Source organism: Sorex araneus, chromosome 8 (assembly GCF_027595985.1).
Source record: "Sorex araneus isolate mSorAra2 chromosome 8, mSorAra2.pri, whole genome shotgun sequence".
Taxonomy (NCBI): Eukaryota; Metazoa; Chordata; class Mammalia; order Eulipotyphla; family Soricidae; genus Sorex; species Sorex araneus.
Window position 1 is genome coordinate 26,587,144 of NC_073309.1, and position 26,019 is coordinate 26,613,162.

The 26,019-nt window shown below is 35.3% G+C and overlaps 1 protein-coding gene across 12 annotated transcripts in view; it reads right to left on the reverse strand.

Moving 5' to 3' along the window:
* The window catches only part of CHD9 (chromodomain helicase DNA binding protein 9), a 230,944-nt gene that overhangs the window by 76,337 nt on the left and 128,588 nt on the right, over nucleotides 1-26,019 (reverse strand). For 11 of the 12 annotated variants that reach the window (XM_055145071.1, XM_055145070.1, XM_055145074.1 and 8 more), the window contains 7 exons: nucleotides 13,864-13,975; nucleotides 10,155-10,301; nucleotides 7,602-7,670; nucleotides 7,462-7,517; nucleotides 6,718-6,835; nucleotides 3,449-3,535; nucleotides 2,931-3,068 (listed from right to left, as the gene is read on the reverse strand). In XM_055145071.1, the coding sequence (XP_055001046.1) occupies nucleotides 2,931-3,068; nucleotides 3,449-3,535; nucleotides 6,718-6,835; nucleotides 7,462-7,517; nucleotides 7,602-7,670; nucleotides 10,155-10,301; nucleotides 13,864-13,975 (727 nt within the window). The remainder of the gene's footprint in view (nucleotides 1-2,930; nucleotides 3,069-3,448; nucleotides 3,536-6,717; nucleotides 6,836-7,461; nucleotides 7,518-7,601; nucleotides 7,671-10,154; nucleotides 10,302-13,863; nucleotides 13,976-26,019) is intronic. The other variant, XM_055145076.1, reaches the window with a different exon arrangement.

Sequence of the window (26,019 nt, forward strand, 5' to 3'; positions counted from 1 at the left end):
GAAAACCTCAAAACTTGCATAAGAATAATATATATATTTAAAAGGACAAAAGAGGAAAAAAAGCAAAGTCTTAACTAAGTGTAAACTTTTATTGTGTTTGTGCATTCAAAGATTCACCGTTTTTATTAATTCTCCCCCCCAAAGAGCAATATATCCAATATAATCCAACCAAAATCCTAGCAAGGTGTTCAAAAACATTGATATGCTGAATCTAAGACTACATGGAAATTAATAGAGCAGAAATATACTAAAAACCTTGAAAAAATAAAAAGAAAGTTGGAGTATTTATACTTGATTTCTACTCTTTTTTTTTTCTTTTTGGGTCACACCTGGAGATGCACAGGGGTTACTCCTAGCTCTGCACTCAGGCATCACCCCTGGTGGTGCTCAGGGGACCATATAGGATGCTGGGATCGAATCTGGGTTGGTCGCGTGCGAGGCAAATACCCTACCTGCTATGCTATCGCTCCAGCCCCCTAGACTCATTCTTGTCTTATAAGCATGAGGTGGGATTCTGATTCCATTTGTTGCTGGCATGGCCTCAGTGGCTATGCTGCCAGGATCCCTAGCACTACCTCCAGTCATCACAGTCAGTAGTGTAAGACACAGAAGTCACATGAGTATTTAAAATGAAGGATTGAGCTCATCAGTGAGCCTGCGTGCAAGACCACAACTGAAAAAGATGTGATCCCTGGTGATCACCAATGAAAATATTGTGCAAGCATGATGATCAAGCATATGTATGACTCTTGCTCATGGAGAAGGGGAGTTTTTTTTTTTTTAAAGTTTGCTCTTCTCCCCTTTAAAAAAAATACCAAAATAATACTAGCGTAAAAATAAGCATATATGTCATAGCAAAAATTAAGAATTTTTATCATATTATACATGAAAATTAATTTGAAATCAATCAAAGAACTAAATAATATCTAAAACTACAAAACTTCCCAAAAAAACTCACAGGAGAGAAAACTTGTGAATTTAGGTTAGACAACTTAGATATAATATAAAAAGCATGATCTGTAAAATAGACTAATCTTTATCAAAATTAGTTTTGCTCTTCAAAAGGTATATTTTTGGGAGGAGGGGGCCACAAATGGCAGTGCTCAGGGTTTAATTCTAATTCTGTGCTTAGAGATCACTCCTAGTGGGAACTGGGGGGTTATATGGAGTGCCAGGGATCAAGGATCAAACCTGGGTTGGCTACATGCAAGGCAGAACATATTGCATACATAAAAGGACACTTCATTCATTCCCACTATACTATCTCTTCAGCCCCTAATGAAATTGTTAAGATAGCCACAGACTTAGAGAAAAACACTAGCCAATAATTTATGAGTTTGTTAAAAAGTTACACATATACCTACCAAATGACCCATTTACTTTACTACTAGGGATTTACCAAAGAGAAATAAAAGTACGTATCTAGACTTCTATACTGATATTCATTGCAGCCCTATTTCTACACTGAATATAAACACTCATCAAGAGATGAACAGGTATAGGGGGCTGGAGTGATAGCACATCGGGTAGGGCATTTGCCTAGCATGCGGCCGACCCGGGTTCGAATCCCAGCATCCCATATGGTCCCCTGAGCACCGCCAGGAGTAATTCCTGAGTGTAGAACCAGGAGTAACCCCTGTGCATTGCCGGGTGTGACCCAAAAAGCAAAAAAAAAAAAAAAGAGATGAACAGGTATATTGTGAACAGTATGCTACATACACTGTAGTACAACACTACTCAGTAATAAAAAGGAACTATCAATCCATGAAAGAACATGAAATTCAAAATAATTCTGTTCCATATAGAAAGTCACACTGAAAAAGAACACACTACTTATTTATATAAAAGTACAAGTTTTTAGAATAATGATGAGTGATATTAAAAAAAAAAGCTATTAATTGCCTGGGGTGGGAAAAGGAAGATTAGAAAGGAAGAGAACAAAGGGACATGAAGAAACCTTCGGGAGTGATGGAATACTAATACTTTTGGGAATGATGGCTTCATGTCAAAACTGATTCAACTGTGCATTTTGAAGACATACAGCTTGTTATTTCATTTCAACCCCCACAGATCTGTCTTGTAATTATTGGGGGAGAGGGGACGGACCACACCTAGCTATGCTCAGGGCTTAGCTTACCCCTAGCTCTGTGCTCATGTGTCACTCCTAGTGGGGCTTGGGAACCGAATCTGAGTTAGTTGTATACTAGGCAAGTGTCTCACCAACTATACTATTTCTCTGACCCCTCATTCTACGACACACAAACTCCAAACTCCAAACAGAATAATTTCCTCGGAAAGCAACCCCAAATAAGATAAATGACTCCATACATGAGCGAATTAGAAAAAACAAACTTTGAAACAGATGGGTTTCGCTAAAAATATCTTGACACAAACCTGTATCATTAATGGTGGACTGAGTAGTGAAGGGTTTGAACCCTACATCTGGCAGATCAGTTTTAGCATTTGCACTGAACCTCAGAGATGAGCCCCAATACCACATTCTAGTCCCCTAAGCAGCACCAGGAGTGATACCCACACACAGAGCCAGAAGTAGACCCTGAACATTGTCAGCTATGGCCCAACACCCGCTGCTCCACTCCCCCCACAAAAGTATGCACACTCTGAAGGGATTTTTGAAAGAAAATGTGTATCAAAACATTCAATGCACATGTGATCTAATTAAGCAATCATATTTCCAGTTTATCTTCCAGAAACTTGTACAAGAAAGCTCAAGGTTCAGTACAGAATCACTGACAATAATTGAAAGCTGCAATATTGATTAAAGGAGAAATAAACATATAACTGATATCCTGTAACAATATCAAAATTTTAATATTGTCAAAGACTAAATATAACAATTCAAAGATTAAATTAAATCTGCTAATTAAGGAAGTGCTAAGGTCCACAAAATTGCTATGACATATTCTTACCAAATGTCTTGTGTCAGGCCTTGAAGCTTGCAACTGTTCAAACTCCTCTATTTTTGCAAGATCTACATCTTCTTTTAATTCCCAAGTACTATCTTCGTAAGGTAATGAGCACCACTTTACTAAGTAGTAAATAATAGGCTGTAAAAGAAAAAGTTTTTTTTACAATTTTAAGTTTTTACAAAACTAAGATATATAGTAAATTGAGAATAGAGTGTAAGTACTCCAATGTACATTAAAAAAACAAATTAAACATTTTTGTATTTTAAGATCTTCACTTTTTTTTTCTTTTTGGGTCACACCCAGTGATGCTTAGGGGTTACTCCTAGCTCTGCACTCAGGAATTACTCCTGGCGAAGTTTGGGTGACAATATGGGATGCTGGGAGTCGAACCCAGGTTGGCCCCGTGGAAGGCAAACACTCTAACTGCTGTGCTCCAGCCCCAGGTCCTAACTTTTAAAAAACAGACAATAATCTGCAAGTGTTTCAAATTTTTCTTAAATATTTTACCAAATATTTACCTCACCAGTATCTTTATCTTCACAGAAAGAAACTTCTAATACTCTGTCTACTTCAACATAGTCTGGGTTGAATGGTTCTTCTTCCATCTAAAACAGTAAAAAAAATAAATAAACAATATCTGACAAAGCAGAAAGAGGAGCATAAACGTAAAACAAAGACAAATTAGCTCTTCACTATAGAATATGTAAGCTGCATCTCAATTAAATTACCAAAGGAAAAAAGAGAAACACTTGCATTTCATTTTAGTTTTCAAAAGAATCTAGGTTATTTGCCTATTTCTTTACATTTAACATCAACCAAATAACTTTAAACGAGCTAAAAAAAAATCAAAAAAAGTACTCCAGACATCAAAGTGTTCTAGAGAGTAAGTTCTTTAAAATTGTTCTAACAGCAGCCTTTTCAGCCCCTCCCCCTCCTTTTCCTCAGGCATAAAAGACCACTCGTATTACTGGTATACTCATCTCTTTCACTTGCTGTGCCAGGGATCACACATACTTTTGAGGTATGTTGAGTATACACTCAATCACTGAGCATATCACTGACCCCTCAAACTCTATTTTTTCATGGTTCCTGTTCCCTTTCTAAATTTAATTTGTTTAAAGACTTAGTTTTTAAGGTCCGTTCATCTAGCTCAATGCAAAACTACCTGAACTACTTCCAATGTACTAATTTACTCTTCAGAAGCCTCCACCAAGTTCTATCGCCAGTTAAAAAAAAAAACGCCCCAAACAGAGAATCCCATTTCTCTTCTAATTTTTTGATGCTGGAATTGAACTCGGGTCTCTTACCTGTGAATCACGCACTCTCCCACAGAGCAGCATCTCTGACCCAACCCTTCTCTCCTTCCTGCTTCCAGTTTCACTGCTTCTAATTTGAAGCTTTACAAAAAAATTAGTCTTCACCTACTGTCTTGCCTTCCTTTACTCCATTTCCCCATTGTCCCCGGAGCAAACTTTCTCAAATATAAATCTTAGATACTGTCCTCTTGCTTCAAATCCTTTATTGATTCTGCTTGAGGATCACATCCACATTAGTTATTGTCAAGTAAACGGGATTCTATATTTTGCTCCATCTTCCCTACAGTTGTTTGACACAGCGGTACTCCAGATTTTATGCTCCAGGAATAAAATGCCACTTTTCAAGCTCCATGTTTTGCCACATCGCCATGTATTTACACCTGTTCTTTACTCTTCTGAATAGAGTGCTGTTCCCTCTCATGGACAAGGCTGATCCCTTCGTATTCCTGAAAGGCCTACCTACTTTCAAAGAGTTCTGCCCAATTATCTTTGTTGCTTCTCCTCTGCTTAGATCTCTTAATATAGTATTTTGTTTTAATTTAGGTTTGACTCTCATAAATCTTTCCTGAGTGTTTAGAATAATTTGCATGTTTTTATATAGGATACATAAAAAAAAAAAAGAATACACCAGAAAGGTAATGTGGTACTGTAAGGAAATCGATATTGCTCCAACTTATATTGTGAGCTATAGGGTAACTATATGAGAAAAGTTGGACATCATAGAAAAAAAATTCAAAATATTGTATATCTAAGATCTTCAACTCATTAGAAACCTCTATATCAGAACGAGGAGGCTAGAACATTTTGAGAACTGTTGAACATCCATACACTGACAATTACAATCTACTTCTCGCTTGGTGCTCAGGGGCACTCCTGGTAGTGCTCAAGTAGTATGTGCCACAGGCATTAAACCAGGGTCCCTAGCATGAAAATACAGTCTTCAGCCCAATGAGCTATCTCTCTGGCCCAGAATCATCAAGTCACTTAAAGTAGCTAGGACACAACTCTAAATACAGGTGGAAAAAAATCTTTACACCACTATAATGCCGTGATTAAAGTTAAGCCTCCAATAGTGGACAAGTAAATAATGAGTGGCTCCTGATATGATTCACTGAGAATACAGCATCATTTCTGTGTTCTTTTAAAAACATGACCGACCTGAGGAAAAATCAAACAACTCCAAATTTAAGGACATTCTACGAGATAAGCCAATCATATTCTTTTAAAAAATGCTGAAATATAAACAAAAACTAAGGATGAGAACAAATTACAACATGCAATTCTGGATCAGAATTCTGGATCAGGATATAAACACACAGGCACAACATTCTTTTTGCCATGAAAATGATTAGCAGAATGATTAAGTGTAATATGCATAAGTTCTGCGAAAGAGAAAGTGGTTCTACACGGATGTTTATTATGCTTTCATCATGTAAAAGAATATTCTCAGAAAATAAATACTGAAGTATTTGCAACTTACTTTCTAATGGTTTAGAAAAGAGATGTGTGTTTGGAAAGGAGCCTGAAAGAGAGGGAGCGGGGACAGAATGAAGATAAGACAGAGAGAGAAAGAGGGGAAGAAATGCAGAGGAAGAATGAATATAAAAGATAAAGCAAGCATGATTAAATGTTAACATTAGGAAACCTAGTGAATATATGAAAATCTGCTGAACTGTTTGTACAATTTCATTGTTCAAAATTGAAACTTTTTTTTTCAGGGCCAGAGAGACAGTATTGTGAGGCGCTTGCCTTACAAGTGGTGAACCAGGGTTGAATCCTGGGCACCGCATGTGATCCCCAAGCACTGGGAGGAGTGATCAGTGCAGGCACAGGGACAGGATTAATTGTTGAGAACTGCCACATGTGGCCTCAGAAAACAGAAATTAAAAATGAAATATTTTCAATTTTTGGAAAATTTTGAAAAAAAATTTTCAATTTTTCAATTTCAAAAAAGTTCATGAGGATGAATAAAATAAAAGCTGCTCTAAGATTTAGTTAAAGTAAAAAAAAAAAACCCACTCAGAGCAGCAAAGGATAGCCTATCAGGCTACTGAGTAAGGAATAAAAAAAGAATCTTCATATTGATGCCTTGTACAAACAGACACAGTGCTGGGAAAGAAAAAAAGTAAAACATCTAATGTATGGAAAATCTTCCAATTATTTGGAAAATTACATTTTCCAACCCTTGAAATACTTAGTTGTTGACATTCTTTGAGAGATTATCACATCTGCATTCAACTCTTAAGTGCTGACATAAATACTAATTAAAAAATACATTTTTATGGCATCTGAATTATCAGTGTTCCATTTTAACTAGTTTCCAAATGAACTTTAGAAGAAAAATGCTTCACGCGGGTCACATTGATTTGAAATACTAGAACTAGAACTCAAAGGATTAAAATATTTAAAAAATTTAAAATATCACATGTTCAGAGTTCAATTCATAATAATGCCATTAATTTTGCTCTTACATCTGCAAAAAAGTGTGCTCTTTGTGCTTGTCTCAGTTTGAATCGTTTAATCTTCTGCTGTATCCTTTTATCTTTCAAAAGCTGCTGTTCTGTGGCCCATTCACAGTGAAGATAGGAACTAAAATTTGCATAAAAGCAATATATTAGAATGAAATAGAAAACCACATTTAGGTTTTTAAGATTTATTTTCAATCACAAAATACAGTACAAAAATACTGTCTTCAACTCTATAAATATGAGTTCATCAAGTAATTTTGTGTCAGTAGACTCCACATAATTTCTACAAGAAATCCAGGATGACTCACTACATCCTAAGAGTGATGTTGAAACCGGCTGTAACTTGCCACACTGAATACAACAAACTTAATAACAAGGGAAACAAGATGTAGTTTATTATTTATTTCTTCATTATAATAATTTTGACATGATCGGAAAATTTGGAAACTACTACAATTATTTTAAAAAAGCTTTGACTAAACTGTAGGAAAAGTTTAATAACTCTGAAATGCTGAATAAAACAAATATAACAAATGATATCTATAGTTTTCAAAGAGTACTGCATTTTGATGTCTTCTCCAATATGTTTTCAATTTTGCTTTTTTCATGTTATAGTGCCTTTAAAGTTCATGGCATAATAAATAATAAAGTAATTATAAAATACAGGTAAAATAAACTATTTTATATAATATTTAAATAGCAATAGGTATTTCTGTCACCTATCATTTTTCTAATTCAAATACTTACTAATTTTTATATTTTACAAAAAATTCTTCTGTGTCAATCATCACTCCAGGTGATATCTACGAAAATAAGATCAATTAATTATGAATTCTATAATCAGGCCACGGAATATAAAGTATAAAATGTTACAAAGCATTACTTACTTCCTTTTTTACAGTTCTGGAAGATAGAATTTTGTCTACAATTGCAGCATCTTCTTCACTGGGATTCTCCTATGCAAGGAAGGAAACAGAACTACTAAAACTGAAGGTAAGGAGTTTGCTCTGCCTGTGATTGACCTCAGTTCAATCCAACAGACTTCATGTGCCCCTTCCCTGCTGCCCGGAGTGGCCCCTGAGCAAAGAGCCAAGAACAGTCCCTGCCCACTGTCAGATGCAGCCAATCCCACCACCCTACAAAAAGGGAAAAGTAGTTCTTTTTTATGCTTGTCATCATCTGCATCATCGTTAAAGTGAATGTGAGACTGTTTTAAGCACTTCACATATATTTATAAATTAATCCTTTCAACCTGAAGTTGGTACTATCATTGCCATTTAACAATAAATATTTAATATAATTTTTTTTAATCGAAGCATTAGAAAGACATGTACTTGTCCAAGGCCTCAGACTACAGAGCTAGCAGATGCTGACAATTCAGAGAAGGAAGATCAAAATAATTATATTAAAGATATAGAGATGCTAAAATGTGGCATTCCGGCAACTATGTCCTTAAGGCTAGATAGAGAACTGAGTAAAGAAGTGGCAGGAGACAAGGTCATATAATCCATATAATCTATACCAAAGGCATTAAAATACCTTATATTTGTAGGATGTAGAAAATTTTATATTTGTAAGACACAGAGGAACTTTCTATAACAAGAACAAACGGGATAAGACTTCTAATTTGAAAGTATTTTTCTGAAATGATAGTATGTAGGACATTCAAAAATATATGCTCATGGGTAAAAAAAATGTGGTGACAATTAGATGGAAAGGTAAAAATAAAAAAAAAAAACAAAAACACGTTTCTGGGTTCAGAGAGATAATTCAAAGGAATGGAGTACAGGCTTTGCATAAGGCCTTAAGTTGACTCCTAGCACTTGATAATGGCCCTAGCAGAATAGAAACAAACACCAAGCACTCTGAATATGACCAAAATTCAAGTTTTTTAGTGAATACTAATGGTTTTATTGAACATAATTTGAAATCCAGAAGAAAAAGTTAAAGGTTTTAGAAGAAATTATAATGAAATTAACGAATTTGCATTGCTTTAAAATAATTTAGGCCAGGTCAGAATGATAGTAGAGCGGTTAGAGTGCTTGCCTTGCACACTGAGGCAGGTGTAACCCCCCAGGACCCCATATAGTCCCCTGATCCCTGCCAAGTGATCTCTGAGCACAGAACCAGAAGTCAGCCATGAGTGTTGCTGGGTTTTTCCCAAAACTTTTTTTAAAAAATGGGGGGTGGGCAGTTTAGGTACACTCCATTCTGGAATTGTCTGCTTAGGGTATGTAGTTTCTTTTACACTTTTTAGGAATCTCTTTCTTCTCTACTATTTCCTAAGTAAAATTATTTTACTTTTACAGAGACTTGCACACATTCAAAAGGACAAGAACAACTTATGCATCTGCAGGGAGAGGGGAGAAAGGGACTCTCATTCATTCTTGGTGGGAATGCTGACCGGTGCAGCATTTTTGGAAAACAATATGGACATTACAAAAAAATAAAAATAAAAATGAGCTCCCATTTGACCCAGAAATACCATTTATGGGAGATTACTCGGGGTCTAAAAACACACAACAGAAATGCCATGTGCATGTGAATGTTTATTGCAGTTCTATTCACAATATCCAGAATCTGGAAACAACCTGAGTGCCCAAGAATAGATGACTGGATAAAGAAACTATGGTACGTCTACATAATGGAATACTATGCAGCTGTTAAGAAAAATGAAGTCATAAAAATTTGATTATTTTTTTATAAATGGATGGACAGGGAATATCATGTTGAGTGAAATTAGTCAGAAGGAGAAGGACTGATATAGAATGATTGCACTCATTTGTGGGATAAAAAGAAATAGTATGAGACTAATATCCAAGGTCAGGAAAAACAGAATAGAGAAGGGACCAGTAAGACAATAATAGAAATGATCACTCAGGATAAGAACTGAGTGTTGAAAGTAAGTAAAGGGATATACATGACAACCTTTCAGTATCTGTAATGCAAACCATAACGTCCAAAAGGAAAGAGAGGGAAGGAAGGAGAAGGGGGAAAGGAGTAAGGGAGAAGGGAGAGGAAAGAGGAGAAAGGAGAAAAGAGGAAGGGAGAGGGAGAAGAGAAAAAAGGGAGAGAGGGGAAGAGGAAGGGAGAGGGAGAAGGAGATAGAGAAAGAGAGGAGAGGGAGAGGGAGGGTGCAGGAGAGAAGCAGAGAGGTGGGGAAGGGGAGAGAGGGATAGAGGAGAGCCGGCTACAGAGGTAGTGAGGTGGGACCGGAGGGAAACTGGGGACACTGGTGGTGGAATGAAATGTACACTTGTGGAGGGATGGATGTTGGAACATTGTATCACTGAAACACAATCAAGAAAAACTTTGTAAAAAATCTTTATAACTGTGTATCTCACTGTGATTCAATAAAATAAAGGGGCGTGGTAACAAAAAATAAAAACAATTTTACTTTAAAAGAAGAGATTTAAATTTAAATACTAAATATGTCTTACCACAAATAATTGTAACGGCTGTTCTCCAGGCAAAGGAGCTGAATTCTTTTTTAATTTCATTGAGCCTTTAACCTCTTCTTCAGATTGCTTCCCTTCAGCATCTTCTGCGTATTTTTTCCTTTTAACTTGTCGATTTGATCTTCTTTTCTGTAATGAACCATAGTAATTGTGTTTAAATAATTAATGTAAAAGAAATAGTCTTAAAATACCTCGTAATATAATTTTATATATTAAATTTTCAAAATTGCAATACATATTCATCTTTCCTTATTTTTCCTTTTAAAATAAGTTTACAATTTGTCTCCACAGGCTCACTTATCTTCAGTTCTATTTCCTCAAGTTTCAAATAATAATAAAAAATTTATTATCTTTATTACCTTTATTTAGAAACATTAAGAATAAAATATTTATTTTATAGATGGGGTAAGATACATTGCATTTTACAGTATATCTAATCTACATTATATTTTTTACTTTATTATATTTTTTCAAAATTATTATTAAGAAGAATAAAAGTATCTGTCTCATCTAATCTTACCTAGGGCAAAATTATTAAATTGTTAATTTTTTTGCCTAGAATCTTAAAATGTACAGCTCAATATTGATTAGGTAGACAAAACCAGAAGAAATTAAACAATATCTGTAATGAAACAAATGATCCTGTGTTTAAGACAGAATGAAGCAAAATAACTTGTTTAAAACATACATACAAATTAAATCTACTAGTATGTGAATGAAGAAGGTACCAATGTTTAATTAACTATACTACCTTCTCTAATTCTACGGCCATAATCACGATCATTAAAGCAGAAGTAAAGCTTTTAAAATATATTACATGTAGTAATATAATTTTTTAATAATTGAATTTTAAGTAGCAAATATACATGGCTTTACTTACCTCCCTAAATATTTAATATCTGATATATCCACTAATTAAAAATAAAAATAACACCTCATCCTGGCTTGGAAAATCCAAAAACATTTAGATTTGCTTTCTTCCACCTTCCTCAAAATCTACATACGGAGACATCTCAGTTCTATTGTCCAATATTTGGTAAATCTCTGCCTTCTTCATTTTTCAATTCCACATTCTTCTCTGTATTTAATAATTTCCACATTTCCTCAAAGTGTAACCAGCTAAATAACCCAAATACTCTCCTTTTTTGTTTCTACCAGTATCTTCAATCTCGTAGGTATTTTGAACTCCCAGAGGCTCAATAAAACTGGCTACCAGAGCACTAGTGTGGGAACAGACTATCGCCTGCCTCCAGAAAGGTTACAGTGGTTTCTAATGTGGCTCTTACTCTTTCTCATAATAGTAGAAAGATACTAAGAAAGAAAGGAACAAAAAGGTGAGATAATTTGACTAATTTTAGTAGTCAACTCCAAATCTCATCCAGGATAGTCAGTATCTCTTAGCTGTAAAGACAGTTATAGTTTCAAAACTCAGTGTAACAATTTTATTAATAGGGAAGAAAAGAAGGCGTCAAACAAAAATTGTAATGAAAGACTTCTAAAAACTTAATTTGCCAATACCCTATTTTGAAAAATACACGGAATATTTAATATTCCCTATCAGGGGAAGTTTATAAATCTCTAGTCTGATAGTAGGCTACTGGAATGTTTAACATTCTATTATGGGCACTGGATAGTTCTGACTGTTCAAGAATTCCTTAGGAATAGTGACACTCATTAACAATAGTCATTACCACACTGTCAATAGGCACAAATCATCTAAATAATAAGGGTTTAAGAGTAATTCATACACCTTCAGACAACTCTGTTACATGTTTCCAACACTGATGTTTCCTTGCTGGTCACACCGGTACCTATTAAATACTCTGAAATTCCTCACTATGTCTTTAGCAAATAATCAAGAGTGATTCGAAAAAAATTCTCTGAATTCACAACAGTGGACATTTAAATAATTCTTAAGCAAACACAATGAGTTCACTTACTGTGAACTGCTCCCTCACCCTGCGAAGGCTATCAGTCTAGAAGATTAATTTAAAAGCCTGTTTGTTAATTTAGTTATATATTAAGCAAGACCAATAAGGTGTCACTCTATCAGCTCTATTTCCCGGTCACATACTATCTCTAAGACTTAAAAATATAAAGACTAATTTGATACACACATTTTGGCTAATATGTTTTCAAAGCACAATTTAAAATAGTGACAAATTATTTTTTCAACTTTTTTTCCTCTAGCATTTTCACTGGTATGTCTTAAAGGCATCAACAAGGTCAGTCCTCAGCACTTTATAAAAGAGGTAAGAAATATGATTTTGAATGGCTAAGACTTCTGGATAACATATAATTGTTTCCTATAATCTAATTTACTGCAACAGCTTTGACGCATTTTTAAGTCTCAAAATACAAAAGACTACTGAAATATTTCTGTTAAGATTAGACATAAAACACTGATATATTCACAGTTTTAGATTTGACTTCAAATCTTAAACTTACATGTTTTAAGCATCAAAAAATCACAAATCATTGTGATTGTTTGAGATGCCAGGGACTGAACCCAGGGCCTTATATATAAAAAGCATGCATTCTCCTACTGATAGTTGTTGAAACTTATATGTACCTATCAGTCACTAACATAATGCTACACGGAAATATATGAATAATATAATTTATTTATCAAAATTTGCATTTGATTATATCAGAAGTATTTTATTCTGCCCCCTTTTGTGTGTGTGTGTGTGTGTGTGTGTGTTAAAGCAACCTGTTAAAGCAACCTATTACTATGGTGAAAGATACAGAAGAAATATACATGTTAACCTATCTACCAGTTCATTGTTTGTTAATTACATAATGGAAAAATGGCCTGAAATACTCTAGCAAAAACTAAATTAAATTTTCTCATGTTGAATCAGTTAATCAGATGTTTTCCTAAGTTAAGGATAACAGGTGAAGAAAAAGTCAGGCCATATAATATTAGGAGCTTCAGTCACTGCCCTTACCTCAACTCTTGCAGCAGCCCAGGAGCCTTGAGCCACTACTCTCCCATTGGATAAGAAGCTGCATAAGGAAGAAGAAAGGCCATTCAGGGGCTTTCTGGCCCCATAATTCAACAACTGCCACCACCCCTACGGCCTAGAATCGTACTTGAATTTTTTGAGAGCAGAGGGTGGCCTGAATTATGACCTTCACTGAATTTTTTATTTTTAACTTCACAAAGTTAGTTTGAATATTCAAATCTTGTTTTTAGGTTTTTTTTTTAAAGGCAAAATGCACTTATTTTTTGTCTATACTAGGGTTTATAAATAGAACTGGCTATCTTTGACAGAAACAGACCAAAGGAATTATGTCTAAGAATGATTCAATTCATTTGCCTTGCCATTTGTATGTGATTTTAAAAAATTATGTACATTAAGTTCATTTATAAGAACAGCATATTACTACATACTCCAAACTAGCAGCCAGTAGGGACTTTGGATTATTACTTAACCTCTCTGGAATTTACTTTAATTTTCTGAAAAATGAAGAGAGGGAGAAGATATTTAAGTATTCTCTAAGGTCTGACATTCTAGTAGCATTACGAGGAGCATATCGTAACAATGCTATCATGTAATTTCTACTACCCTATAAACTGAATCTTGAGAACTACACTATAGGATATACACGTATCTATCAAATAACATTACGCTATCTAAATAATTCTACCAATTCAGCATTTCTCAGAAAACATTGTAATACTTACTTGAGAGTCTTCCTCTTTGAGTGTGTGCTGTGGCATCTGCTCCGCATCAGATATTTCATCTGAAGAATCATTCTTTCTTTTCTGTTTCTTACCCAATGTAATAATGAGTTTGCTGTTTAAAGAGGGAAAGGGTAAACAGTAAGAACCTTTTTCACATTCTTTTATGTTTGGTCATATTAAAATTGCTAGGATGAACTTTCCATATTTTATCACTTGAATGTCCAAAGATTAATCATCATAAAATCAATAGTTACGTTCAAATTAACCTTGAATTTTTAAACTATGTTTTCCTGTTTTCATTTTACTTTAGCAACTATCCAGCCGTTCTCTCAGGGGCTATTCTACTTTCTGTGCTACGAGTGACCCCAAGTGATGCTCAGGGGACGAAATGTGGTGCCAGGCACCAAACGGGGGTCAACCACATGCAAGACAAGCTCCTTACCTCCTGTAGTACCTCCCTAGCCTCCAACATTTTCAGATTTATATTCAGAATAAATTGTACTTTAAGGTAACACGAATAAACAGGGAGCCCAATACTGTAATTAACATAGAACCAAGCCCAGAAAATCAAGTTCTGAACTGTTTTAAAGAAACAATATGAATTTTCATAGTAAAATTGTCAGATGATAACCATAAGAGTTGAAATTACTCATTTTTTAAAAAAAATAATGAAATAGAAATTTTATCTTTTGATCTCATTAAAACATGTGATGCCAGCCTGTACCACCAGAGGGTCACACTTTGATATTGGCATAATTAAAAAATACTGCAGCACTTGCATTAATGTATGGAAACAAAGTCCTACTTAATGTTCTTTAATTCCACCTATTCCCTAAAAAGCTCCAAATCTTTTAAACCTTGTTAATTTTAACCTCAAAAACCTTATTTTTAAAACATTTTAACAATCTTCATTTGTTATGACTTAATAATGTTTCTAAAGATCAAGAATCTATTTTGTTTTATGGTCCACAGTCAGAGGTGCTCAAGGCTTCCTCCTGGCTCCTCAGTCACGGATCACTCCCGGCTGAGCTTGAGGGACCACGTGTGGTGCCAGGTATGGAACCCAGAGGGGTCGCATGCGAAGTGTTTAAATGCCCTACCTGATGCACTATTGCTTCAGCCCAAGATTTTTATTTTTTATATTTCCTCAGTATTATATATGTCTGTATGACTGATCTTTCCATGTTTTCAACACATACAGATACATATACATTTTGTTTCACATATCTAAAACAAATGCCTTAAGTAAAAAAATGTGTTTTTTATGTTTTTTGGTCTGGGGAGAGGTAGAAGTACACAGTTTCCATTACCTTTACCTGGTTCAACAAATGGAAGGACACACTTTTATTTTTTAATTCAATTTTATTTTTTTATTTTTTATTTTTTGGGTCACACCCAGCGTTGCTCAAGGGTTACTCCTGGTTCTGCAATCAGGAATTACTCCTGATGGTGCTTGGGGAACCATACGGGATGCCAGGGATTGAACCTGGGTCAGCCGCGTGCAAGGCAAATGCCCTACCCAATGTGCTATCACTCTGGCCCCAATTTTTAAAGTACTATTCAGGACACACACCATATGAAATGCTAAGAAAATTCAATTTTAGATTCTACATTAAAATCAGAAAAATCTCCCAAGTACTTTCAGTTGTAATACAGATAGATGCTAGGATTGCCTCAACAATTGTTTTCTAGTGGGGGAGAATGAATTATTAACTAATGTGGTTATAGCAGCATTTTATCAAAGATTTGAAATCTTATTCAGCTGTCTGTGAGACTCTCAAATGCAGGGCCTTACACATGCAAAGCAAGTGCTCTGTTGCTAATTTACATCTCTGGCTCTTGATCTCCTTTAACTTAGTTTCCTTGGCTGGAAAATAGGGATATTATAATAGATACCTCTATTGCTAGGAGAACTAATTGGGATATTATAAACTATCTTTTAGTACGGTCTTGACACATAGTTATTTCTCAACTAACAGTAACTGTATCAAATTATATGCCAAGCACTCTTTTTAAATTTTAGAATGTTTAGGTAAAATGGGCAAGCTTACTAAATTTAAAGAATCACAGTATATTGTCTCATTTAAAAGGGTAAACTAGGGTGAGAGATAGCACAATGGCTAGGCTGCTGCGTGGCTCCTGGATATTTGGGGATTACCTAAACCATTCCTGTGGTGACAGGAGTTGGGGGTCTCAAGGCTTCAGCCAGTGATGCTCTTAGGATGTGCGGTGCCAGAGATCAAACTGGAACCAGCCCCAGGCAAGGCATGCACATTAATCTCTGCTCTATCTCTCTGGCTCCCAAACTGTAAAAATTTCTTTAGGGGCTGAGTGATAGCACAGTGGGTAGGACGTTTGCCTTTCACGAGGCCAAACTGGGTTCGAATCCCAGCATCCTATATGGTCCCCAGAGCACTGCCAGGAGTAATTCCTGAATGCAGAGCCAGGAGTAACAACCCCTGTGCATCACAAAAAAGCAAAACAAACAAACAAACAAACCACACACACACACACACACATTTTTCTTAATACATAGCTTCCACTTAATTCAGTGCTCTGTGTAAATCTTGGACTTTATATGTACTCTTATTTGATGTTCCACAGATCTCTGAGGGGGCAAATACTATTTTATAAGAGGAGACAGGAGGAAAGAAGTCAGAATAACTTCTTCAAGGTCACAGAGATAGAAAGAAAATTGGTACAAGTTAAAGATGCCTCACTCAAAAGTCATAATGCTTCTGTCTAAAGCTGAAAATGGTATTTGTAATGTCAATCCCAATGGGAAATCAAAAAATTTTATCTAACACCACACAATCACTTTTTCCATTTGTGCACCCTTGGCTTCGCTTCACACAATATTCTCGTTCTCCCTAAACTTCTCTGGTTCTCCCTAAACTTCATTAGTTCTTTGTCATATATCCATCAAATGCTGGTTTCTGCAGGATTTAGTCCTTTACAAAGCCGTTGGGCGTTCACCTTTCACGCGGCCGACCTGTGTTCGATTCCTCCGCCCCTCTCGGAGAGTCCGGCAAGCTACCGAGAGTATGGAGCCCACATGGCAGAGCCTGGCAAGCTACCCGTGCATATTGGATATGCCAAAAACAGTAACAATAAGTATCTCAATGAGAGACATTACTGGTGCCCGCTTGAATAAATCAATGAGCAACGGGATGACAGTGACTCTTACTTTAGTCTTCTTTTCTCTATATACTATCCCTGGATATATAGACCAAATTCAAATCTTCTTGTCAAGGTTCAAATACACGTAACTATTTAAAAACACAGCCATATACATACATAAATAAATGGCCTCAAATGCAAAAACCTCACTTTCCCTAAACCTAATAGGCTACTGGTTCTAAATAGATATTAAAGAAAGAAATACCAAAAGAATAGACATGCATATATTTTCTCAAACAGAACATAAACATGCAGCCAGGATCAAGATCAAGAAACAAGACATTATTTCTGAAAAATCTTTTGTTAGGCCTTCTACTTGCACAAAAAACATACTCCTAAAGTTAATAATTAATGCTATTTATGATTTTAAAATGCAACCAAGAGCACTTATGTAAAAGATTTTCAATGGCAAGAATAACCCTAAATAAAAATGTTTAGTAAAAATGCTTATTTTATGTTCTCCCTCATTTATTATTCATGCCCAAGCCTAAATGCCTATTTTAGACTAGTTTGAAGATGAGATCAAGGTTAGTAAAAGGAAAGTTTATTTAGTAACAATCATGGACTGATAATTCCCATAACATCTAGATTAAAAAGCGATTTCTTAGGGCCAGATTAGGCAAGCTGCTTGACTTGCATGAAGTAGACCCCAGTTTGATACCCAAGAACTGCCAGGACTGACCCCTGAGCATAAAGTGAGGACTAAATCCTGAGCAGTACCAAATCAGAGTAGCCCCAAATCCAAACAAAAACAAAAAGTAACTTCTTAGTGTTTGACAATCTTAAGGAATTACATGAAATGAAAATTCTGAAGTACTTATTTGGTTGCTGAAGGGCTCAACTTGACTTTTATTCAAGTCCCACTGAACAAAACTTCAATGGAATCAGAAGCAGAGACATTAAAATTCTTTTCTATTTATAAAAGACTATGCAATGATTATACTGTTCCTTTTGCTAAAAATTAATTATATAATGGCCCTACCAAAAAATAAAGTAGTTCAAATTATTGTTATAAATAAAAATTGCCTAAGTTGGGACTACAGTAATACTGTAGTAATACTGTATGGTAAGTAGGGAACTTGCCTTGGATGGAGCCGACCTGGGTTCAATCCCCAGCATCCGATATGATGCCCCGAGCTCTGCCAGGAATGAGCCCAGAACACAGAGCCAGGAGTAAGCCCTGGGCATTGTTGGCTGAGGGCCCAAAACAAACAAGAAATTATATCTCTAGATAAATGACTTCAAAATTAAGGAGCTGGAGGACAGTTTAGTTGGGCAGAGCTGATTTTGATTCCCAGCATCCCCATGGTCCTCCAAGTACCTCCAGGAGTGAAACCTAAATGCAGAGCCAGGAGTAAACCCTGAGCACGGCTGGGTATGACCCAACTCCCCCCCCCAAAATACCCAAAAACCAAACCCTCACTAATAGTTATATTAAAATATAACAAAGTTATATTGGCTGAAGTTATAAAATAATATATAAGTGATAGTACAAAGGAAACAAAACTTAGGCTGGTACTGATACTGATCAATAATTCCTAAATATATTTTGCAGGGGCTGGAGCGATAGCACAGCGGGTAGGGCGTTTGCCTTGCACGCGGCCGACCCGGGTTCTAATCCCAGCATCCCATATGGTCCCCTGAGCACCGCCAGGGGTAATTCCTGAGTGAAGAGCCAGGAGTAACCCCTGTGCATCGCCAGGTGTGACCCAAAAACCAAAATATATATATATATATATATATATATATATTTTGCAGTTTCATTAGAAGGTATCTATTGAAAATATAGATACCCAATAGAAAAATATTAAACAAATCCATAACGAGAGGAATTCTACAAAACAAATGGTAATGTATGTTTCAAAATGAAAAACTGGAGGAGTATAATATGAAATGCAGAATTCTGAATTGTTTTCTAGTCAAAAGAAAAATACTGAACAACAAAATTAGTTTGAGGTTTGTGAATGTTAACAGGATCATACATATATCTTTAATTCCTGATTCTGATAACTGTACTTCAGTAAGAATGAATGGTAGTGGCAGCTGAGCAAGCTAAGAGAAGATCCAATAGAAAACGATAAACTTTTTCAGTTTAAAATTATTACAAAGTGGGGGCTGGAGTGGTAGCACAGCGGGTAGGGCATTTGCCTTGCATGCGGCCGACCCGGGTTCGATTTCCAGCATCCCATATGGTCCCCCCAGCACTACCAGGAGTAATTCCTGAGTGTTGAGCCAGGAGTAACCCCTGTGAATCCCTGGGTGTGACCCGAAAAGCAAAAAAAAAAGAAAAAATTAAAAAATTATTACAAAGTAAGTAAAAAGCCCCAAATATGGATCTATAGGTACCAACTGCAGGACTCTGATCTATTAAGTGGAATATCAGCCTGAAAAGGGTTTCTTAGGTTCCACTAGGTTTAGAAACCACCAGTTCAGAGTAATAAACACAAAATTTTAGGAAAAAAATATTCAGTCTACTAAGGCAGTAAAGATCTCTCTAGTCCTGGCACACTACTGTTTCCAACATATTTTAACCAGTCAACAGGTATTTGATAGCCCTAATAAAGGGAAGAATGAGATTGCATTAATTTTTATAACATTATGAAGGTGAAACTGACTTTCAAGCAACCAGCAATCTACACTGCTTAGTAACAATCAATAGTCAAAAACCATTATCTGAAAGAAGCACTCGAACAAACTTAGGTTTTGCATGCAGGACACCGAGGCTTTTAATTAGTGGCATTAAATACTCCCCTGGGTACCACCAGAAATGATCCCCACAGTCAAGACAGTCCATGAGGTTCTGGTTTGCGGGTATGGCCCCAAACCCAAACATTCTCCACTGGGTGGCAGAGAACTGGACATACATGTGTGAAGCACTGGGTTGGATCCCTGGCATCTCTCCTCTCTCTTCTCTTCCCTCTTCCTACTTCCTTCACTCTCTCTCTCTCTCTCACACACACACACACACACACACACACAACACACACACCCCTAAAATATATGGAGCTCGAGCAATAGCACAGGCAGCAGAGTGTTTGCCTGGTACGCCTGGCTCCCCATTTGGTCCCTGGGCCTTCTTGCTAGGAATCATCCTTGAATACAGAACCAAGATAAGCTCTGAGCACCATTGGTGTGTTCCATAAACAAAAAGAAAATATCGCTCTTTTAAAATATTATCTGAAAAACAAAACAAAACAAAACAAAACAAAATCAGATGGCCCTAAAGTAAATAAAATAAGTTTGTTATATTACTTCAAAAATAAAATTTCAGTATAGATATAAAATATTTTAAATAAACAGAGTTTGCTATTAGAAAATTCACTGAAGTAGAGTACAGTGATACAGACTGTATTAGTAGTGAAGGCTATGTAAATTAAACAAAGCTATTATCAGTGTTAGCAAACTGCAGTAACAGGAAAGCAAAAGAGTGAAATATCAAAATATAACTTGCAGGCAAGAAAAGATAGCTCAATGGGATTGAGCCAATATTTTGCCTGCAGGAAACCCAGGTTGGATCCTTGGCACTTAAGGTCACATGAGCACCTTCAGGAATGACCCCAAGAAATAAGCCAGGAGTAGTCCCTAAGTACTACCAGGTGTTCCCCCTTCCCCCCAAAAACCTATATTTTACACACACACACACACACACACACACACACACACACACACACACACACACACACACACTTTGTTCCAGACCCCAAGAAATAAGCCAGGAGTAGTCCCTAAGTACTACCAGGTGTTCCCCCTTCCCCCCAAAAACCTATATTTTACACACACACACACACACACACACACACACACACACACACACACACACACACACACACACACACACTTTGTTCCAGGCAGCAAAAGACAATTTCAAATCTAAAAATAAATCTAAAATGAAATGTCTGAAAGGTTAATTCACTTGATCAAGTATAGGCACTAGAAAACGTCAGTGTTTACACTTAACATCTATATTTGATTTTCAGATGTAATTTAAGCAGTCATCCAAATCCTGCCCATGTGTTATTAGTAGATGCTGTGTGAAAAGCACCATTTTACAGTGTCAATTTGTAATTACCCTCTGCTGATTTTCTCATTGCAATAACTGGACAAACAATGAGTCTTATCCAATTACTCCATTTGTTGTAATTAATACATCCAAATTATCCTAAGTGAAGGAAATACACAAAACACATTATTTCATATTGTAATGTTTTTCACTGGAGCTAAGTGAAAAGTAATGGGACTATTTTAACGTCACCAAATAAAAACTTGTTTTTAAAAAGGAAAGCAATTTTAACTCAGTGAAATTTTTCCAGTTTAGGCTCTATTCAAAACTCCAGCCAAAAATTATGAGAGTGAGGGAATCAAATTTTAGGAGTATTCCTCATTTTTTGTTATTTTTAAGTTTCTGGAAATAACATTGCATTTTAAGTTTGTTAATATGGGCCACAAATTCCTGTTAAGTCTTGGGCAGAATGTTTTCAAAAAGTTGAATTCATTCAGTTTTTTTCATGTTACTATTCATAAATGATCAAAGCATTAATCATTAAATATGGTCAACCTATTTATTACTAATTTTTTTCTTACGCATAATATTCTATATCTTTTGATTTTTTATTAATTTCAGGGGGGTTATGGTTCATAATTGCAGGACTTAGGGCTCTATGTCAGGGACCAAACCAGTCTGCCTGGGATCACACCAGGGGCAGCTCCACGAAAGGAAAGCCCCTTAACTCTCATATTAACACTTCACCCCTGCAATTTATTTTTCTTTTAGGCCACATCCAGTAATGCTTATGGCTCATGGCTCTGTTAAGGGATCACTTCTGGCAGTGCTCTGGGGGCCCGATATGCTGGGATGTACTATCTCTCTAGCCAACTTAATTTCTTCCTTAAGAAATAAAATTATGTTTATGTTCAAAATAATTATAAAGTACATTAAAATCTAGTATTTCAGTAGTCCTTAGATACACAATTTTCCTACACACTAACATCAAAATCAGGATTTATCTAGTAATCAAAGAATGAGTTTAAAAAAGAAAAGAAATGAGTTTTAAGTGGAAAGGATTTTTTTCTGACTCAAATTATTAATGTGTATTAATCAATTAGATTTAATAAACTAAGTATTCTATTTTGCTAATGATATTCCTAAGACATTCTATATAGAGATATTTAAAATATGGACCCATAAATCTTAATTAAACCCACAACAATAAATATTGTGTATATCACATTTTCTTTGCAGGTGCCAAAATGGGGCACTAAACCCAGGGTCTCAGATATGCAGACCACTTGCTCTACTGCTGAGCTATACCCCCAGTACCTGATTTTTTTCTATAGATAAACATTTTAGATTTTACTGAGTTCAAGTTTTGATGGAAGGAGTGAAATCAATAAAACATTTTCCTTGATTTTTTAAAATATAGAACTTACACTAATGCAGAATGATTAATAATTCAAAACAAAATTTAAATCTTACTATTTTTTTGGTTTATCATAAATCAAGAAAGAATTCATATGTATACCCAAATACTAAAATTGCTATCATTTTGAGTAGTTTTGCAATCTGGTTTCATTTGTCATTCATTAAGATATACTCTTAGGTGACAGATTCTCAATTTTTGATGATTTTATTTTTCTCTCAGATATTGCTGACATATTTTCCTTTATATTTTATTATGTAGATGCAAACACTCTATAAACATACGTGGATGCACACATAACACATTTTATGTATGTACACATATATACATTTTACGTGTATGTATATGTATGTACACATACACATTTTATTATTTTATTAAAAATACTAATACTCATGTATATTTGATAAATACTATTCTTTCTTCAAGGAGATAGGGGGAAAAAAACCAGGATGTAGCTCAGGATTGCCTTGCATGTGTGAGGTCCTTAATTCTATTTCTGGCAACACATACACACACAGACACACACACACAATGTTGAAATCTGATTGTGTTTTATTATATTTCACAAACACTACCCTATACAATGTCAGGATCTGATTTAGTGTTTTACTATGTTTCTTTATAACATACATCTCTAATTTCTACTTGAGATTGATAACTATTTTAAAATTTAGATGTTTTTGTTTAAACTAAAGAGAAAACCTACTTTTAGTACCTAATAATTAGCATTCCTATAACAAACTAAAAATATGAAAACAGTATATGTATAGCTCAGAAATATGTATAACTCAAAAATATAAAAAATATAAAAACAGATTAATGACTAAATACTATTAGGAAATATATAGGACCACAAACATTTTTAAGTATCAAAAATATTTTACTATGTTAGATACATAATTTCTAACAAAGTAAATTCATTTTTTTTTTCTCATTTGGGTTTTTAGAGAGGCCACACGCAGCAATGCTCAGGGTCCTCGTTCTGACCTTAGAGATTATTCCTGACGGTGCTATGGTGACCATCTGTGGTGCCAGGGATTGAATCTGGGTTGGCCATGTGTAAGGCAGACCTCTTACCTGTTGTAATAACTCTCCAGTCATGAACAGAGTAAATTCTAACCAGCATTATGCAAACATAATTTAAATATCAGGTATAAACCATAAAATTCAAAAAGCTTTAATCATACTGTGATATTACTTTATATAATATAAAAGGGAACAGCGTCCTAAGAAAAAGATGCTACCGGAAGAGTTTGAATGAATCTATTTTAGAATTTAACTCTACTATTACTAAGCAGTTCTGTGACTATGGGGCTTTTGAGGGTTTTTTTGTTTGTTTGTTTTTTGTTCTTTAAGGATTAGCTTGTCATTTATTTTTAATTTAAGAAATCAGGTCCAAACATTTTACATTTAATATTTAACTGTCCAACCCTCCACTCATTCAAGATATCTAATTCTATTCCATTCAAGTAGCAACTATCACGTACCTACTATTAACTAAAGTATCTGCTATTCTACTTTTAAAAGGCAGCTTTTTAGAATTTGCCAAAACTATGAGAAACATCAAAGGATAAGGTTGTTTTTAGTTCTACCTCACTCTTTATTTTATTCTTCCCATTTACATTTAATCTTACACTTTTCCACAGAACTATAAGGCAACTCTTTCCAATTAAAAAGTTACTCTAGCTAATCTAGTAGGAATAAACATATGAAAAAGCCTTTAAAATAAAGGCAAACCTATTAAATCTCTTAATAAGAAGCAACTGTTTTTGTCTGTTTAATTATTTAACTGGGTGCTTTAGGAATAGAGCCTAATGGAAAGACAGCCTGGACAAATAAAGAGTTAGTCTTGAAGGAAATGACATTGGTTTTTTTCTTTAAATAGCTATCCGCTTCTTTTTCTTTCTTTTTCTTTCTCTTTCTCTCTCTCTTTCTCTCTGCATTATGACTTGCAATACAGGTACTGAGACGTCATCATGTATCCCCTTTACTTACTTTCAGCACTCAGTTCTTGTCCAGAGTAACCAATTCCAACTATCATTGTCATATTGGTCCCTCCTCTATCCTAACTGCCCTCCCCCCGCCACACTTTCGCTTGTAGCAAGTTTCCATCTGTGAACCAGTGCTCCTGGCCCTTGTTTTTACTGTCTGTGGGTATTAGTCTTAGAAGAAAAAAAGAAGGAAAGTGCCTGCCATATAAGCAGGCTGGGGTAGGGGGTGTGGGGTCAGGTGTGGAGGGATGAAAAACTGGGGACACTGGTGAAGGGAAATGTACAATGGTGAAGGGATGGGTACTGAAACATTGTTCGACTGAAACACAGTCCTGAACAACCTTGTAACCATGTTATCTGTTATCTCATGGTGATTCAATAAAAAAAACCCATTTCTGTCAACAACAACAAAATAAATAAGTAGCTGCCTGCTATTTATGTTTTCAGAAAACAATGACTAGCACACATTAAGCAAATTCAAAGGCAAGGGTTATATATATTTTTAAGGTTATTATATATTTCATCCTCAAAATAGAAAGAACACTATAAGGCTCAGTTATCATTATCCTCATTTTACATATGAGGAAAAACCCTGGAGAGAATATTGGTGCACTACTTATTCTTTAGCAAAACTGAGATACAGAGAAACGCAACTAGCTTCAAAGTAAATGAAATTATCCACATTATCATACTGTATGCCCAATCTAACTCAGAAAGGTAGTAAGAATTTATAAAAGTAATCTGGAATGGATACATTATTATTATTTTTGCTTGCTTTCTGGAATGCACCACCGGTGGGCTTCCTCCTCGCTCTTCATTCAGAGATCACTCCTGGTAGGGCTCAGGTGTCCAGATAGGGCACAGGGTATGGAAACCAGGCCAGCTACGTGCAACGCAAGTGCCCAACCCACAGGACTCTATCCTCCAGCCCCGTACATTATTTCTAACATTTCTAAAAAGTTGATTTATAAAAGCACCCTGAAATAATGAAAAGCGTTCAAGCACACTACTAAGCAGAAGGAACACTGTTTTCACTCACATTAATCTTCCTAAACTGTAACAAATCATATATTCAGGTTAAATATACAACAACTCTCACTGTACATCAAAGAACACTTACTCCTTTCTCACAAATTTAGTTAGCATTTACAATCTGTACTTCCCAGCAATAGCTGGGTATCAAATTCCAACATAAAATCATTTCCATCTTATCTATTAATTATTTAATATTAGTAACAGTTTAATTTTTCTCAAACAGAAAAATAAAATGTTTAATATACCATGAAACGCTGTTAATTAAAATGATCCTATTAAATTTACGTATTCAAATGAACTTGAAAAACAAAAATTATAAAATGAGTGAGCTTACTGGAAAACAGGAATGAACTACTTCAACCACTACAGGAACTTTATTTTGTATATGAATTTTTCAGTTCTAATCCTGTTTTTTGTTCCAACAGAATAATTTGTTTTTATCTAATAATGACTAACTAAGACACTGTTTAACTCTTAGCTTAATGACAATATAAATGTCAATTAAATATTTGCCTCCCCGCAGTTTATAA